The sequence below is a fragment of the Gigantopelta aegis genome, chromosome 8 (assembly GCF_016097555.1).
Source record: "Gigantopelta aegis isolate Gae_Host chromosome 8, Gae_host_genome, whole genome shotgun sequence".
NCBI classification, from domain to species: domain Eukaryota; kingdom Metazoa; phylum Mollusca; class Gastropoda; order Neomphalida; family Peltospiridae; genus Gigantopelta; species Gigantopelta aegis.
The window spans coordinates 74,675,373-74,692,477 of record NC_054706.1 but is presented as its reverse complement, the minus strand read 5'-3'; the positions used below and the strand labels follow the sequence as shown (position 1 = coordinate 74,692,477).

General features: G+C 38.2%; 1 protein-coding gene across 1 annotated transcript; it reads left to right on the top strand.

Annotated features, from left to right (window-relative positions):
• Positions 1 to 967: 967 nt before the first annotated feature.
• On the top strand, positions 968 to 11,005 carry LOC121379400 (bone morphogenetic protein 10-like). Its single transcript, XM_041508000.1, has 2 exons — positions 968 to 1,781; positions 8,614 to 11,005. Exons 1-2 carry the CDS (start codon positions 1,137 to 1,139, stop codon positions 8,845 to 8,847), a joined length of 879 nt encoding a protein of 292 aa, XP_041363934.1. The 5' UTR covers positions 968 to 1,136; the 3' UTR covers positions 8,848 to 11,005.
• Positions 11,006 to 17,105: the final 6,100 nt, after the last annotated feature.

Here is a 17,105-nt window from a genome sequence, read left to right as displayed (position 1 = left end):
TAGTGGGTTTTTTCAAGATTTGTGTCTGGACAAACTTTGGAGGAAATCTAACGGCAATTAAAGGTAGGAGAGTAATTTTTCGTAGTTTGCAAAGTTATCAAATTCTTAAAGTATGTGATCTGAAAAATATCACATACTTTGATTGCACTGAAAATGTAAGATATATGATAAAATGATTTACTATTTCTATTTGTTTTTCAAATAGTGATATCAAATGTGTTACCTTTTTTTAAAATAGTGATATCAAATCATTTACTCTTTCTAATTTTTTTTATTTAAATAGTGATATTAAATTATTTACTCTTTTTATTTGTTATTTAAATATTGATATAACATATTTTACTATTTAAATTTTTTTTAACAGAGATATCAAATAATTTACTCATTTTATTTGTTATTTAAAGATTGATATCAAATGGTTTACACCAAACTTAAATATATCTGATGGACTTGTCTCAGTAAAAAAAGGTGAGTTTAAGGCTGATAGGGGCTGGGTTCGCCCCTCAATACCGGCTTCAGTCCAGAGTGATTTCATAACTCAGATGGGAAGTACAAGGGAACCCATTCTCTGATTGTTATATTTTCTGTCACAACCAGTACCCCACGACTGGTATATCAAAAGTCGTATGTGATGCCCTGTCTGTAAGAAGTACATATAAAAGATCCCTTGCTACTAATGGAAAAATGTAGCGGGTTTCGAGTAAGACTACATATAAAACTTTACCAAATGTCTGACATCCAATAGCCGATTTTTTTTTGTTTATGTGTTCTAGTATCGTTAAACAAAACAAACTTTACACCAACTTCTCTTTCATTCACCACTAACAAATAACCATTAGTCCCTGTCCTGCCGACGCCATATAACCGTAAATAAAAATGTGTTGAGTGCGTCGTTAAATAAAACATTTCCTGTCCTGAAAAGATATAGTTAAGTGGTGTTCAGGACTGTATGCCTGAATCTTAATTTGAATATTAACATGGGAATATAGTTTAAATTGAATGTTTTGAACTGTCAACAAATTCACGCCGTTCGTATTTTTTGTTTAGAACACATCTACCCAGAAACCAGCAACGGTCAACTTCCTGGCGGGAAGACGCGTGTACACACTCTTGTCTTCAACATCACCAGCATCAGCATGGACGAGGTGATCGACCACGCCCAGCTGAGACTGTACACCCTCGTCCAGCGGGACCGCAGCACCTACGTGGGCGTCGACAGGAAGGTGTCGGTCCTCGAGATGCTCTCGCAGCGCCGCGACGTTCCGGAAAACACCAAGTACAGACAACTCTCGTCCAGACACGTGTACGGCCAAAACAGTGGCTGGGAGGCGTTTGACGTCACTTCCGCTGTTAAGCGGTGGGTTTCGAATTTCACGCATGTTCAGATTTTGGAAGTAAGGATCGAGAGTGTCTTTCATGGCGGTAGCCATGGCAACATGGACATTGACACTGACCCGACCCATAAGAACGAGCCGCTGCTGGTCGTGTTCTCTAATGACCTTCAGAAGGAGAGGTTGCACGACACGGAGATTCACGAACTCATTAGACACGAATCGGACATTAAGGAGAGCAAGGAAGTTTTGAATAGGAATATAAAATTACCCATGGTCCAGCACGCAGCATCTGGGTCTTCCCGCGTGAGCGGCGATTCGTCTGCTTCCCACAGTATCGTGAAGCGGAGCAAGAAGAATCGCAGAAACAGCTGCAGACGCAAGCCGATGTACGTGAACTTCCAGGACATCAACTGGCACGAGTGGATCCTCATCCCAACTGGCTATCAGGTAGGCCCATCAAATATCATGTAGGCCCGTCACAATGCAGGTAGCTCCATCATGATGGAAGGCCAAGTAGTGGCAGTGATATTGGTAGGTCAAGTAGTGGCAGGTCAAGTAGTGGTAGTGATACTGGTAGGTCAAGTCCCAGCATTGATATTGGTAGGTCAAGTAGCGGCAGTGATATTTGTAGGTCAAGTCATAGCAGTGATATTGGTAGGTCAAGTCCCAGCATTGATATTGGTAGGTCAAGTAGTGGTAGTGATATTGGTAGGTCAAGTCTCAGCATTGATATTGGTAGGTCAAGTCCTAGCATTGATATTGGTAGGTCAAGTCATAGCAGTGATGAGGGAAATCAAACAGCAGGCAGGTAAACTCCTACACGTTCCTACTCATTCGAACACGTCTATATATTTATGGTGTCAAGTGTCCAGTGGCATCTCGTTTGGTCAAAGTTCGAACTTCGAATGTTGCATTGATTAAGACCATGCCTACTATAAACTTGGTGCTATATATGACAGGACTTGTTATCATAAAGTGTCGTTTCATCTGGCCAGTACATTTTTGTAATTTAATTTTAACTGCTATCGGTTACTGTAGAAATGTGTAGGGTGCTACTAAATTTAAGATGACAATTGTTATGCTGAACTAGGGTAGTCAAAGACGTACCCCGTTATATCAGAAACCAGCAGCTTAAACACCACCACCCATTTTGTCTGATTTACTTTAAAAGTGGTGAATGTTAATTGAATTTCTGCGTGGGGTAGATTTAGGATTTGATTTTCATGGTATTTACAATATCAATAAAAGTTTGTTTTTTGTACAATTCAGAGTAATTACTAATTATGTTGGTAGCTCATATTGAGTCATTCCATTTCACAGTAATCTTGATGTTGACATTTACAGTAGTACACTACTGACAATTGAATTATAATAAAAGTCAGTATTCAGGAAAAGGATATTTTGGCCAATAAAATAGTGTGAATGATCTCTGTATGCATGGTAATTGAAATGTTAAAGACAACATATCTTAAATATATATGATAACACACCTAGGCAACCTCGAAGGAGATATTAATAGCTATTTATTTATATATTAGAACTAACACACGTCAAAATTAGGTTAATGACTTGGATGTTCTATAAAAATGTTTGTACAGCATTTATAAGACTCTAAAGGCATTATATACAAATATTAAATACCTTAATATTTATTATATTTTGACATATTATTAGATTTGTGAATTATGTTTTAAAGAAATCAGAACTTTACACAAAACAAAATATGATTTGAAGAAAAAACCGTTACAAAAGACATATTTGGGTGTTTGTACAACCCGTTTCTAATCCTATATTATTTGTACATAACTATAAGCTTGTTTAATACAGCTTTGAATTTCTAGATCATTGTAAAAAATAAAATAATAATCACCGAGTTATTTTAGTGAAGTGTGTTTTAAGTATATATTAGTATAAGAACCTTTTCTCCAGATTTCATAATCTGTCTATTAGTGAGATGACCATGTTTCTTATTGTTAAAGTTATATTTGTCAATATTACTATGTAAATAATATACTGGATTACAAATTGTTGGACTACATCATATATACATATTTATCGTGTTCAGTTCAAATGCACTACTAGTGATTCATGGAATCATCCACTATTTTGCAAAATTCCCATTCGTTTCTACATTGTACCGAGATACGACCCTGATCATGTATTACGGTTTTGTTGTTCAATTTTTTTTAATCGCATAATTATGTCGCTTTAAAAATAGTTTCTAGCCATCGGTCTACAGGCTGGTAGGTACTGGGTTCGGATCCCAGTCGAGGCATGGGGTTTTTAATCCAGATACCGACTCCAAACCATGAGTGAGTGCTCCGCAAGGCTCAATGGGTAGGTGTAAACCACTTGCACCGACCAGTGATCCATAACTGGTTCAACAAAGGCCATGGTTTGTGCTATCCTGCCTGTGGGAAGCGCAAATAAAAGATCCTTGCTGCCTGTCGTAAAAGAGTAGCCTATGTGGCGACAGCGGGTTTCCTCTCAAAATCTGTGTGGTCCTTGACCATATGTCTGACGACATATAACCGTAAGTAAAATGTGTTGAGTACGTCGTTAAATAAAACATTTCTTTCTTTTTCCAAAATCATTAGTTTTTTTCTGATTGTCATTTTAAGGTATATCCCACTTTTAACAACTAAATTTACATATTAAATTTAGTTTCTTGTATAGAATACCAGTGTCTGTATATTCAGTATCTTTCTTGGCGTCTTAATCTTTGTTAGTATCCCAAATAAAAATAAAACTGGATTTGGTCTCACAATAAAATAAAATGAAGTCTGACCTAGTACAAAGACTGGGACGATCAAATCTGAACGACAAAATCGTTTTCCATTATCAACATCGTAATTGCACAAGACAGAGTCGAAAGGACATTGGGCAAAGTCATGAATGCTTCTATGATTTACGATCAGGTACCCGTCCTTAGGACTTCCACTCCCCTTGGAAATCCGTCTAATGTACAGCCTCGGAATGTATTTAACGTGTAATGTTAGTCATTAAAACGTGTTTATTAGTCGACAACATCGTAAAAATTACAACAGACTCAGGACCGTCCATTTAAGTTGGTTGTAATATTTACATCAGTGATGTATACTAAAATACAATTAGAAGAATCATATTAGTTACATATGTCCTCTTAATGTTTGCCTTAGTATTTAAAGTGTTATTGCGAGTTTTAATGTGCGAACGTTTGTGGGCGTCTGGGCGTGAGTTCGTGCGTACGTGCGTGCGTGTGTAACGACACACCGTCAATGAAATGCCTCGAGTATATCTGCTCCCACTTGTTACCTTTGATATTCTTCAGTGACTTACGTAAACTATCTTCCAGACATAGCGCTGTTGTAATAATCAGGTACCATGTTATGGTCTATCGTCCAGACATAGCGCTGTTGTAATAATCAGGTACCATGTTGTGCTCTGTCTAATTTCACACAAACAATCACAAGGTCGTACCCCGGCCACGTGTATAACGTCGATCGCAGACACAGGTCGGCTAATGATTACCGATTCTTTCCTCGCGTACAGAGGGCAAGATCTATCTCAGTCGGGTTGCGCCAGGGACGTGGGATCAAACACCATCGGTGATTTGATTCCTCTTTTGTCTCAATCAGTACTCCACCACTGCTATAAACTGTTGCATTTGAAACAAAATCATTTTGCATGATGAAGTGACGGACTTGACTGCTGTGGTGGCAGTACTCTTGACGGACTTGACTGCTGTGGTGGCAATACTCGTGACGGACTTGACTGCTGTGGTGTGATGGCAGTATTCGTGACGGTCTTGATTGATGTGGTGGCAGTACTCGTGACGGTCTTGACTGCTATGGTGTGATGGCAGTACTCGTGACGGACTTGACTGCTGTGGTGTGATGGCAGTATTCGTGACGGTCTTGATTGATGTGGTGGCAGTACTCGTGACGGTCTTGACTGCTATGGTGTGATGGCAGTACTCGTGACGGACTTGACTGCTGTGGTGTGATGGCAGTATTCGTGACGGTCTTGATTGATGTGGTGGCAGTAACCGTGACGGTCTTGACTGCTATGGTGTGATGGCAGTACTCGTGACGGACTTGACTGCTGTGGTGTGATGGCAGTATTCGTGACGGTCTTGATTGCTGTGGTGGCAGTACTCGTGACGGTCTTGACTGCTATGGTGTGATGGCAGTATTCGTGACGGACTTGACTGCTGTGGTGGCAGTACTCGTGACGGTCTTGACTGCTCTGGTGGCAGTACTCGTGACGGACTTGACTGCTGTGGTGTGATGGCAGTATTCGTGACGGACTTTACTGCTGTGGTGTCAGTACTCGTGACGGACTTGACTGCTATGGTGGCAGTACTCGTGACGGACTTGACTGCTGTGGTGTGATGGCAGTATTCGTGACGGACTTTACTGCTGTGGTGGCAGTACTCGTGACGGACTTGACTGCTGTGGTGGCAATACTCGTGACGGACTTGACTGCTGTGGTGTGATGGCAGTATTCGTGACGGTCTTGATTGATGTGGTGGCAGTACTCGTGACGGTCTTGACTGCTATGGTGTGATGGCAGTACTCGTGACGGACTTGACTGCTGTGGTGTGATGGCAGTATTCGTGACGGTCTTGATTGATGTGGTGGCAGTACTCGTGACGGTCTTGACTGCTATGGTGTGATGGCAGTACTCGTGACGGACTTGACTGCTGTGGTGTGATGGCAGTATTCGTGACGGTCTTGATTGATGTGGTGGCAGTAACCGTGACGGTCTTGACTGCTATGGTGTGATGGCAATACTCGTGACGGACTTGACTGCTGTGGTGTGATGGCAGTATTCGTGACGGTCTTGATTGCTGTGGTGGCAGTACTCGTGACGGTCTTGACTGCTATGGTGTGATGGCAGTATTCGTGACGGACTTGACTGCTGTGGTGGCAGTACTCGTGACGGTCTTGACTGCTATGGTGGCAGTACTCGTGACGGACTTGACTGCTGTGGTGTGATGGCAGTATTCGTGACGGACTTTACTGCTGTGGTGGCAGTACTCGTGACGGACTTGACTGCTATGGTGGCAGTACTCGTGACGGACTTGACTGCTGTGGTGTGATGGCAGTATTCGTGACGGACTTTACTGCTGTGGTGGCAGTACTCGTGACGGACTTGACTGCTATGGTGGCAGTACTCGTGACGGACTTGACTGCTGTGGTGTGATGGCAGTATTCGTGACGGACTTTACTGCTATGGTGGCAGTACTCGTGACGGTCTTGACTGCTATGGTGTGATAGTAGTATCCGTGACGGTCTTGGCTGCTGTGGTGTGCTGACAGTATTCGTGACGGACTTGACTGCTCTGGTGTGGTGGCAGTACTCGTGACGGTCTTGACTACTGTGGTGTGATAGCAGTATTCGTGACGGTCTTGACTGATGTGGTGTGCTGGCAGTATTCGTGACGGTCTTGACTGCTGTGGTGTGGTGGTAGTATTCGTGACGGTCTTGACTGATGTGGTGGCAGTACTCGTGACGGACTTGACTGCTCTAGTGGCAGTACTCGTGACGGACTTGACTGCTCTAGTGGCAGTATTCGTGATGGACTTGACTGTTGTGGTGGCAGTACTCGTGACAGACTTGACTGCTGTGCTGGTAGTCCTCGTAACAGACTTGACTAGGTATGGTGGCAGTACTTGTAACGGATGCCACCTGCGAGGTAGGATATGATAAAACTTTTGCGAACACCTGATATTTTGATAGTGATTCATGAGTGAATGTCATCGCAACTATATTTATTCCGACTTGCTTTGGCCTGTGTTAGTTTTCATTTAGTGAACTGGTTTCGGAGTGGTAGTCCTCGTTGTGGCAGTTCAAGAATGATATATTGTCCATTAAAAGATCTCCTCAGGAGTGGCTGTCCTCCTGTAGACGAGACACTAGATACACATTCATGGAATCAACCATTATTTTCTCAAAAACCCATTCAATTCTGCATTGTGTAGCGATACGGTCTTTATCGCTGTTAACGGTTTTGTCGTTAAGGTATATCAGAAACTGTGGGAAAGTGCATGTAAAAGATGTTTTACTGCTGACTTCCTCTGAAGACTATTGAATTATCAAATGTTTGACATAAAAAGAAACTCAGGTAAAATTCGTTGTTATTTGGTAATTTTGTAATTTAGTGAAATCGGTTATCTTTTTTATTGTCGGGGTAATGCCACTTCATCTATTTTCATATCACTACAGTAGACTGTAAATATCAAGGTCATGATCCTAATATTATATCATCCTCGTAGAACGCTGTCCTGCCAAAAACATCGTAATTTCCTGATACACTGTACAGTGATTTTCGGAGGATCCGAAACGATAAGCTTGTCCTTGGCTAGGCAACAACACTCCGAGACGTGTCTAAATCATGACAGGAAGTATCTGTCTCCCCAGTTATAGTGAAATAATCATTATTGGTCAAAAAGTAAAACATGATAAAGTATAGAATTGCAGTTTAATTTTGAATCATATGAAGTAAGCAAAAACTTCGTTTCGATTAGCTCCACTTCACCCTATCATTAAGCATGTCGCGAAGTCGATGATGCTTTGTACAAACAGTGACCGCTTGCATTGTACACAGTCGCGAGTGAATGGTGAAGACCAACTAGTCATAGATAATAATTACGTGTTGAGTATCTGACAGTTTGCTACGACACTCTGTCGCCACTTAATCATGCGACAGTCTCAGAGGTTTGGAAGTGGCAGTGCGAGAGAAATGAAATATCTAGTAAATTATCTCCTTGAGAGTGTCTGTCCTCCTGCAGACGAAGAACTAGTTGAGATTCATGGAACCAACCACTCTATTGTCAAATGTCTATTCAACTATGCTTTGTGCAGAGACGGCCTTGGTTAAGTATTATGGTTATGTCGTTCACATCAGACCAGAGCCCGTGCTTATAAACATTTTAGAGTCCAGATTCAATCTCAAATTACGTCACACGTATACAATTTGTATGGCGTTGCCATGATGTTACTGACTCTATTTAGTCTCGAGTCTAGACTTTAAACGTTTTATAAGCACCAGGCCAGGGCTGAGTTCAGCCAGACCGAACAGAAAAACCACGTCGGAAACCAGTCAAATAGTTCGCGAACGTTAGCATGCCTGGATTAACAGTCAAATGATATTATCCTTTGTTTCATAATTAAATTGCAATCCCACATGTTATCATAAGATCCTTATATGAAATGAGCTCAGTATACATAAATATATACAAGTATTGTACAAAACTTTGTTCTATTTGTTTACATGGCGCGTTGTTCACTTGCAGGCGTTTGAGTGCGTGGGTCGGTGCTACATCCCGATGAATCACCACCTGACTCCGACCAAACACGCCATCATTCAGACGCTGATGCACACCACGAAAATAGGCAGGACCGGAAGAGCGTGCTGCGTGCCCACCAAGCTGGACCCCATTTCCGTTCTGTACTTGGACGAGAATGACGTCATCACCTACAAGTATCGCTATGATGAGATGATCGTGGCGGAATGCGGCTGCAGGTGACTTCCCAGTGCGCATGACGAGTTTCCGTATTTCCATTTCTCATATGGGGAGAATTTCTTGTTTAAGAAATAGCTCAGAAAATAATAGCATGGTGCTACTGTTGCTATCTTGTTTAAAAGGAAGAACATTAATAGGGCATTTATGTAGATGTCACTTGTGGAATTTTTGTAAAATAATATTTGTGAAATTAAGACCAAAAACAAATTGTAGGTTACCCACGACTGTGTTTATATCCTTGGACTTCCATTATGTGAAAAGATATTATTTTGTTAAAACGAAGGAATTTTATTTATTTATTTATTTATATTACTAAAAATGTTCAAGCATGTCCGTTGTGGCCTTACTAGATCCATGAAAAGGAGTGTTCGTACTTTTCTGAGAAGTGCTGGGGTAATAAAAGTGAGTTATATTCCCCTATGATCACAGACTGTGTGGGGGTGACTAATGTGATTCATTATATTATCAGTTGTGTGGATAACACTATCGGAACTGTCTCAAAGCAAGAACTGCGGAAATCTATTGGCGGTAGAATATCATCTGAGTGGTTTTAAATAGACAGGCATTTCATGCCTTACGTATGTTAAATCAACCGGAAGTCACGGGTCACGTGCAGCTAGATGGCAACACCCTCTGCAGCAACTACACGTGCCGGGGCAATATCTTCGTGGGGTGTGGGGTCAGTGAAGCCCGCATACCAGCATGGCGGAACTGCCGAGAAAACCTCGCTTGTCTTGACAAGGAGAACTTAAAATAGACGAATATCAAATGAGCATTTTATTTATTTTCGTCATTAGGGTCATGTTGGTGCATCATATGACGAAATTGACTATAAAAAGTAAATCGAAAAAGTGTGTTCAACTATAGCAGTGCGATAGTATTTTACGCCGTACGAATCTGTGCAATGTCATGTATACTTAAAGTTTGTCAGAAAATGTGTTTTGCGGTGTTTATAAACAAAATGTAAATTTTACTTCAAAACATATTTGAATTGTTATACATGTAGTCCTATTATTGTACTGTAAATGCATATATTTTCAAATTTCGTCTTCAGTTGTTATGTACTTATTTGTTTGATAGTTTGATAGTCTACAATATAACATGCTTATTGAAAATGACATTCAAAATGGCTAATCGTTGTATAGTCTGTGTTTTTAAACTAACAGTGTAATAACTAAAACATTTTAAACACGAGTATATTGTACGAACGGGTTTACGAATTATTTTATTTTAAGAACAAGATTCATAAAATGTGCACAGAACACGTCTGCGACCGTATATTTCAAACAGAACAAATGTGTAATTTATTTTCATAAATACGAGCCTTTAATTTAGTAAACTATTCTGGGAGTGGCCGTCCTCTTTGAGCAGTGTGGGAAGGAGTGGCTGTCCTCTTATATACGAGGCACTAGTTAGAGATTCATTACCAATATTTTGCAGTGATACGTTTTTGACTATGAATAATGGTTTTGTCGTTCAAAGGTTTTATATGTATTATTTAGAGTGGTGCGTCTAGTTAAGGCGTCTAATTAATACTGGTTAATTATTTATTATATAGAAAGTAGCGTGAGTGCTGTAATTGGTTATATTTTATTTTAAAAAACTAACGGGTTTTTTCCTTGTCTTTAAAGCCGGTTTAGCATGTTACGGACACACACACACACACACACACACACACACACACACACACACACAGGTATATATATATTTTTTTACAATACTTCATTTTGTTTTCTGTTACATATTGTTTCGTATGTGCGAACCTATTGGGAAGTAAAATCAAATTTGGTCTACAACAAACGACCAGAAATACATTGAATATCCCGACACTGATATTCTAAACGAGAATATAATATACGTAATGGCAGTAGTTTAAAGAGGCTATGTTGATCGGAAAAGTATTACAATGGCAGCGAACTCAGGACAGGTTTTAGTTTTACGAAACAATCTTAGCGCTAAGATCACCTTAAGTCGCATACCCAAGTTTCACCCCGTGAAAATGGAAATTAGATTTGATTAATCTTCAAACCTGTAACACATCGGTATAAAATTAACAATAAAGTGAACCAAGAGAGTGTGGCGTTGAAACGGGGAAATACTCTCTAAAAATAGACTAGAGCTCGTCTATATAACTATTATTTTTCAGAGGTATGTGCGTTTTTAGAATTAAGCAAAAATGCATTTCTCTGTGTTACAAACACTAGGATGACCAAAAACACTCGGATGTACAGAAATAGATAATCTTAACAATAAAATGTAAGTAATGTCTGATTTCAGTTATTAAAAACGGATCGAATAGTGAAAAATACGCGGTGGTATTTAAACACTAGGGTCTGTTACTTCAATCTGTTTCTAGACAACTATTGTATAGTAAAACAGCATTAGGTAGGCTAGTAAATAAACGTTTAGCATTAACTATTCACTGAGGATATAATATTTTATACTATTGTAGTGATAATCTTGTATTATTATATTCATGCTGCTTTATAAAGCGTTTCACATATGCACATCCACAGTAACTATTGTATTTATTTATTCCTGTTGAATTTGTATGTGAGATAGATTGGAAATAACAGCCAACATAAACTAAAGAATTGCGCGTCAGAGTAAGAAGCATAAATTGGAAAATGTATTACAAGTACATGTTGTACTTGAATATTAAAATAAAGTCGACATTGCAGCTTTAAATAGCTTGATGTTTCTACAACAAAATTTCCTTATTATAGCTTCTGACTTATGTTGTGCACTTAAAGGAAGGGACAATCAAGGCATTTGACCTGGTGTGCATATTCAACGATATATAATGCACATTATTGCTTAATATCAACAAGTATAATCGTATAGTTAATTAATAAAACGGTTAAATGTAACGGCTATTATATATAACGGGCGCAGCCATTTTGTACCATCCCAGTGGATGGCGAGCTGTTGGTTACGTAATACCTAACGTGTCACGTCAGGAATTAGTCTTCGAACTGAAGAAACAAAACATATCTAATTTTTGCGGATGCATCGCAATATTCTGTAATAATAGTCATCCCAGTAAGCCAGCAACAATTATATATTACTTTTAATACAAAATAAACCACCATTGTCAAAGTGTTGAAATAACTGTATTATGGTTTGTACAAAAATTAACCCACGTACTGAAATAAGAATCGGAGTGTTTTCTTAGTTAATTGGTCTTTTTCTTTCCGTGGCCTGTACCTGTGGTTCCTGACTGGCAGGTGTATATTTAGACGGTCCCCAGACACTGTGTCTAGACACACTAAAAAGACGTGCCTCTTTTATTAAGATCACAGGGTATTGTGTGTTAACCGCACGGACATCCCTCTAATCGTAATCGATCAGCCGTTTGCTTTATTACTGTAAGTAATTCTGTAAAACCCTTGATTAAGTAGACTTTCCCATCTAAAATCACAAAACTGACCAATTACGTAGTCCCAAAGACAAGAAAATTATCACTTGGGTATCCTGAGTGGTAGTTTTTGCTCGAACGTAGCATACCAATAGGCTTAATAATATACATTTTTTTCTTTGGATTTTTAAAAAAAAGAAAAATACTCCATTTCGTTCTATTGATGCAAATTGAAATATATTTAGTTAAATAGTATATTATACTATCAAGTCATTTATGTTGTTTTACAAGTCAGGTTGATGAAAGCGAAGCACCTTGTCGTAAATTAGAGCGTTTGTTTACACTGTGCATAGAGCAGATGGACGGAGCTGACGTCACTTCGCCCTAAGCTATACCACCGGACGTCACAAAAACGAAACAAAATGGCTGCCCCCAGTTAGCATGAATAATCATGGGTTTTTTATTGACTCTAAAATTACGCGTTCTTCATTTGTTAAAGTGTCAGTATGTGTTGGTGGACCGGGTATGCATCTTTCGAACACATAAATCTCATGTTTGAGTTTACTCTACCTTTAAGTATTTTGATTCAATTAGAAGAGGTATTTACCAACATATTTTAAAGGGACTATCGTAAGTTTTCAACCCTAACAAAATTTCCATTTGTTTTCCCCAACAAACTAAACACACATCCTGCGTTTTTTTGTTTGTTAAATCACTATTTTACTTTACAGGCCGACCAACTTTCCGAAATTTTCCGAAAAATCCGGAATGTTCATCACGTACTCGGAATTCCGAAATTGATGCCAAATATCCAGATTTACATCGTATTACATTCTTAAAATTAAATGTCTTTATCACTCGTTTCAACCTGAGCTCCCTTTTGTCTAGGCTTGTGCCATGACCAAAACCGCGGGCGTAAACAGCCGACCAATCAAAATGTCGAGTAAACTGAAGCCATATACAAAAAAAATCTTTCTTATTTTTTTAATACTCGAATAGTTTATGTATTCATTTTAAGTATCATAGAATTATGTTCCTACGGGGCAGGCATCGGTTCTATGGCGATGTATGCAATTTTGTCACCGAGGATGAAAGTATGAATATATAACAGAAGAACGCTACGATCGTACAAAAACAAACAAACCTGAAACGACAATTATTGGCTTCTTTCCATTGGTTTTCACATGCAACATTTGACTAAATAATATTTAGCCACCACTAATCTATTATATGACGCACTACCGATATTATTTTATTCAAGTAAGATAAATAATAACGCGACTTTTTTTTTGTACGCTCGCTTCCCAAAAGTGTTACTGTAGTAGTAATGTAATTTAAACGTAGTGCAAAACGGCAGCCAGTCTTAAATTTTCGTCCCCGAACCAGTTCGCCATAAATCAGTTCGACCCAACTACATGCATATGATGAAATAGTGCATATGTGGCAATGTACCTACACAAAAATAACACTGGTCACAAGTTTTTCACTTTATCGATAATCTGTAGGTGGGAGTCTTAAACTGTAATACAATATTTGCTAATAAAGTGGGCTTTTGTGTGAAGTTCTCGATGATTTTTGGTGTGCGTGTGGGTGTTTTTATATGAGGAAGTTCCAATTCGCATATAAATAATGATATACTTATTTGTATTGTCATTTTGCAAATATATGCCACACATGACATTTTTCGTACTGTTTAAAATTACTTTTATGAAAATGACATTTTCGCACGCTTTAAATTATTGTTTTGAAAAGGGCGTTTGCGCGCATAAAAATGGAAATATCAGAAAATTCCGGGAAAATATTTCCATTAGGTTGGTCGCCCTGACTTTAACATGATCGTTTTAAATAAAAAGCAATATACGGATAAATACATTTGGAAGTATCTTTGGCCGGATTATTTCAAATTTCGTTTGGCCGTTGAAAAAAATAAATTCGTACGTACGAAATTGTTTTGGACAAAACCATATATTGAGATTTAACAACATTACGATGTCCTGACATCAACTGGTTATAGAGATATTCATACCTAAACAAGAAAATGTAAATAAATTATAATTTTGATAATGTCCAAAATATTTTATTTGTCGAAAACCCTTTAAAATGACTACAAACTTAGGACAGTCCCTTTAAAATATCTTGTTGGTGGGTTCAGTGTAGAGAAAACATGGTTTTTGTTCATTACAATCAATTGTTTTGTCTCTGTATGCATATTTTACTATATGAACAGTGTGTTGTGATTCTATATTAGTGAAGAAGGTAGAATCATTTAAATGAAACTGTCCCTTCTTCAACACTGTACAGCTTTATCTAACTTAAAATAATCTTACATTTCTTGCTTGGTACTTATCCGGTGTTGTTTAATTTTGTTAATATTACCATGCTGATGTTTGGTACTAAGAGAACTTTCCACGTGCACATGTGTCAGCATTATGTCCGCAGAGCACTGTATACCAAACATGTACTAGATGTGAGATTTATCCATAGCGTGTTCAGGAGAGCGAGTGTTTACGAATCTTTCCATTACAATTATTAAACGTTAGACGGAAAACGAAATCTGCAAGTTCTCGACCTCCGGAACATGCTCCACATTTTGAGTTTGTACGTCTTTGAGACTTCTGCAGGGTATTTAGATAAAGAACGTGTACCTTTATTTCAAATAGAACAAATGGCTGCTATTAACCTCATTAGTATATTAGTATGCTGATAGGGTATTCGAGACCAAATTTAATTCACTACTAGAGTGGGTTATGCGTATGTAAAAATTAAAATACCGAGATGTAACGAATGTCAGTAACACAGTTAACTTTCTGATACTGTGGATGAGGCTTTTAGTTGCTAGTACTATTTACGTGTTCCCTTATTTATTTCTACCAGTATATAATTATTAATGTTTACTTTTAATAAAATATTCTGTATAATTTTAAAAAAGGTTTCGTGTTTGTTTGTTTCAAATATATAACATAGTGCTAAAATTAACAAAGTATTCTTATTACTGTACTATTAGTAAAATATTGTGTATGAAAACGGTTATGTGTTTTTCTGTTTCAAATACATGTAAAAATTAACATTAAGCATAATTATTACTGGTTACTTTTAGTAAAAGACTTTGTGTATTGTGTAAAAAAAACGTTTTGTGTTTTCTATTTCAAATAGAACATGTTACTAAAATTAACCTTAAGTGTACTTTTTACTTTTAGTAAATAGTATATATATAGTGTAAAACAATAAATGTTTGCGAAAGATAAATATAAAAACTGATATTATATTTGTTATTGAATTTATCAGTTGCTTTTTGCATGTACATGTATTGAAACAAAAAAGGGCTGGAAAATTGAAGAAGAGACAAATGAATGCAAGAGAAGAAATATTTGTGTTAACGACGAAACCCACTAGCGTCACATAGGTTACTCCTAGCAATAAATGTTTATGTTCATTTCACACAGACAGGATAGTACATATCATTGCCGTTAATATACCAGTGGTGGGCACGGGCGTAGGAAGGTGCCAAAAAGTGAGGGCATACTTTTATATTTACACACTTTTACACTATTATAAAGCAAATATAAAGCCAAATATCTGAAAATTGGGGGGCACATGCCCCCCCTGCTCCCCCCCCCCCCCCATTTCCTACGTCAGTGGTGGGGCAGTTACTTCACGAGAAAAAAGTAACGGGTCCATCAAAAGAAAGCTACTTTAGGATCCATCCCACCTACGGCTAACACTTTATCGCTTTAGCTACTTTTTAGGATCCATCCCACCTACGGCTAACACTTTATCGCTTTAGCTACTTTTTAGGATCCATCCCACCTACGGCTAACACTTTATCGCTTTAGCTACTTTTTAGGATCCATCCCACCTACGACTAACACTTTATCGCTTTAGCTACTTTTTAGGATCCATCCCACCTACGGCTAACACGTTATCGCTTTAGCTACTTTTTCCCAGAACATTTCAGACAAGCGCAGTAATGATGTAAAATGTACCTGATAGAAAATAATTTATATTTCACTTTTTTATTTGAAATAAAATTGAAACAAGGAAGGAAATGTTTTATTTAACGACGCACTCAACACATTTTATTTACGGCTATATGATTAAGGACCACACATATATAGAGAGAGGAAACCCGCCGTCGTCACTTCATGGGCTACTCTTTTCGATTAGCAGCAAGGAATATTTTATATGTACCATCCCACAGACAGGATATCACATACCACGGCCTTTGATATACCAGTCGTGGTGCACTGGCTGGAGTGAAAAATAGCCCACTGACAGGGATCGTTCCCAAACCGACAGAGCATAAAGCGAATGCTTTACCACTGTGCTACGTCCCGCCCTCTAAAATTGAAACAAACAAAAAATAATTTCACTGCAAATACATCGAGCTTCCTCTGATGACTTCATGTCAGAATTACCAAATGTTTGCATTACCAATAGCCGATGATTAATTAATCTATGTGCTCTAGTGGTATCGTTAAACAAAACAAATGTTACTTTTTGCATTTGAAACAATGACAAGGAAGTCCTTGATTTAGGGTGAGGCAACTTTAAAAGTAATATTTGATCATCAAGGGGAGATAATACGTGTTAGCCGTTATACTAGTATTATCTTGTTTATTTCCCCTAGCATCTTCGTCCTTAGTAACGCCTTAAATATGATGGAAAAATTTATGTTTTCTCAAACATGAGTCTACTGACTAATAAAAAAAATGAAATAATTATGGCAATGTTGAATATTTTAACTGCGTTAATAACACAGTTCTGACAGTACTGTATTTGAGACAAAATGGGTGAACAATAAAATTTGATCTGGAAAGTCCGACGATCAGTATTTGACCATTTATGCAGACCCGTGGAAACAATGTCTGAGTGGGGGCACAACCTTTAGTTGAAGACACAAGCC

Coding starts and splice junctions, on each gene's coding strand:
- LOC121379400 (XM_041508000.1), top strand. CDS start 1,137: ATGGACGAGGTGATCGACCACGCCCAGCTGAGACTGTACACCCTCGTC. Junction 1,782..8,613: donor TCATCCCAACTGGCTATCAG/GTAGGCCCATCA, acceptor GTTCACTTGCAG/GCGTTTGAGTGCGTGGGTCG.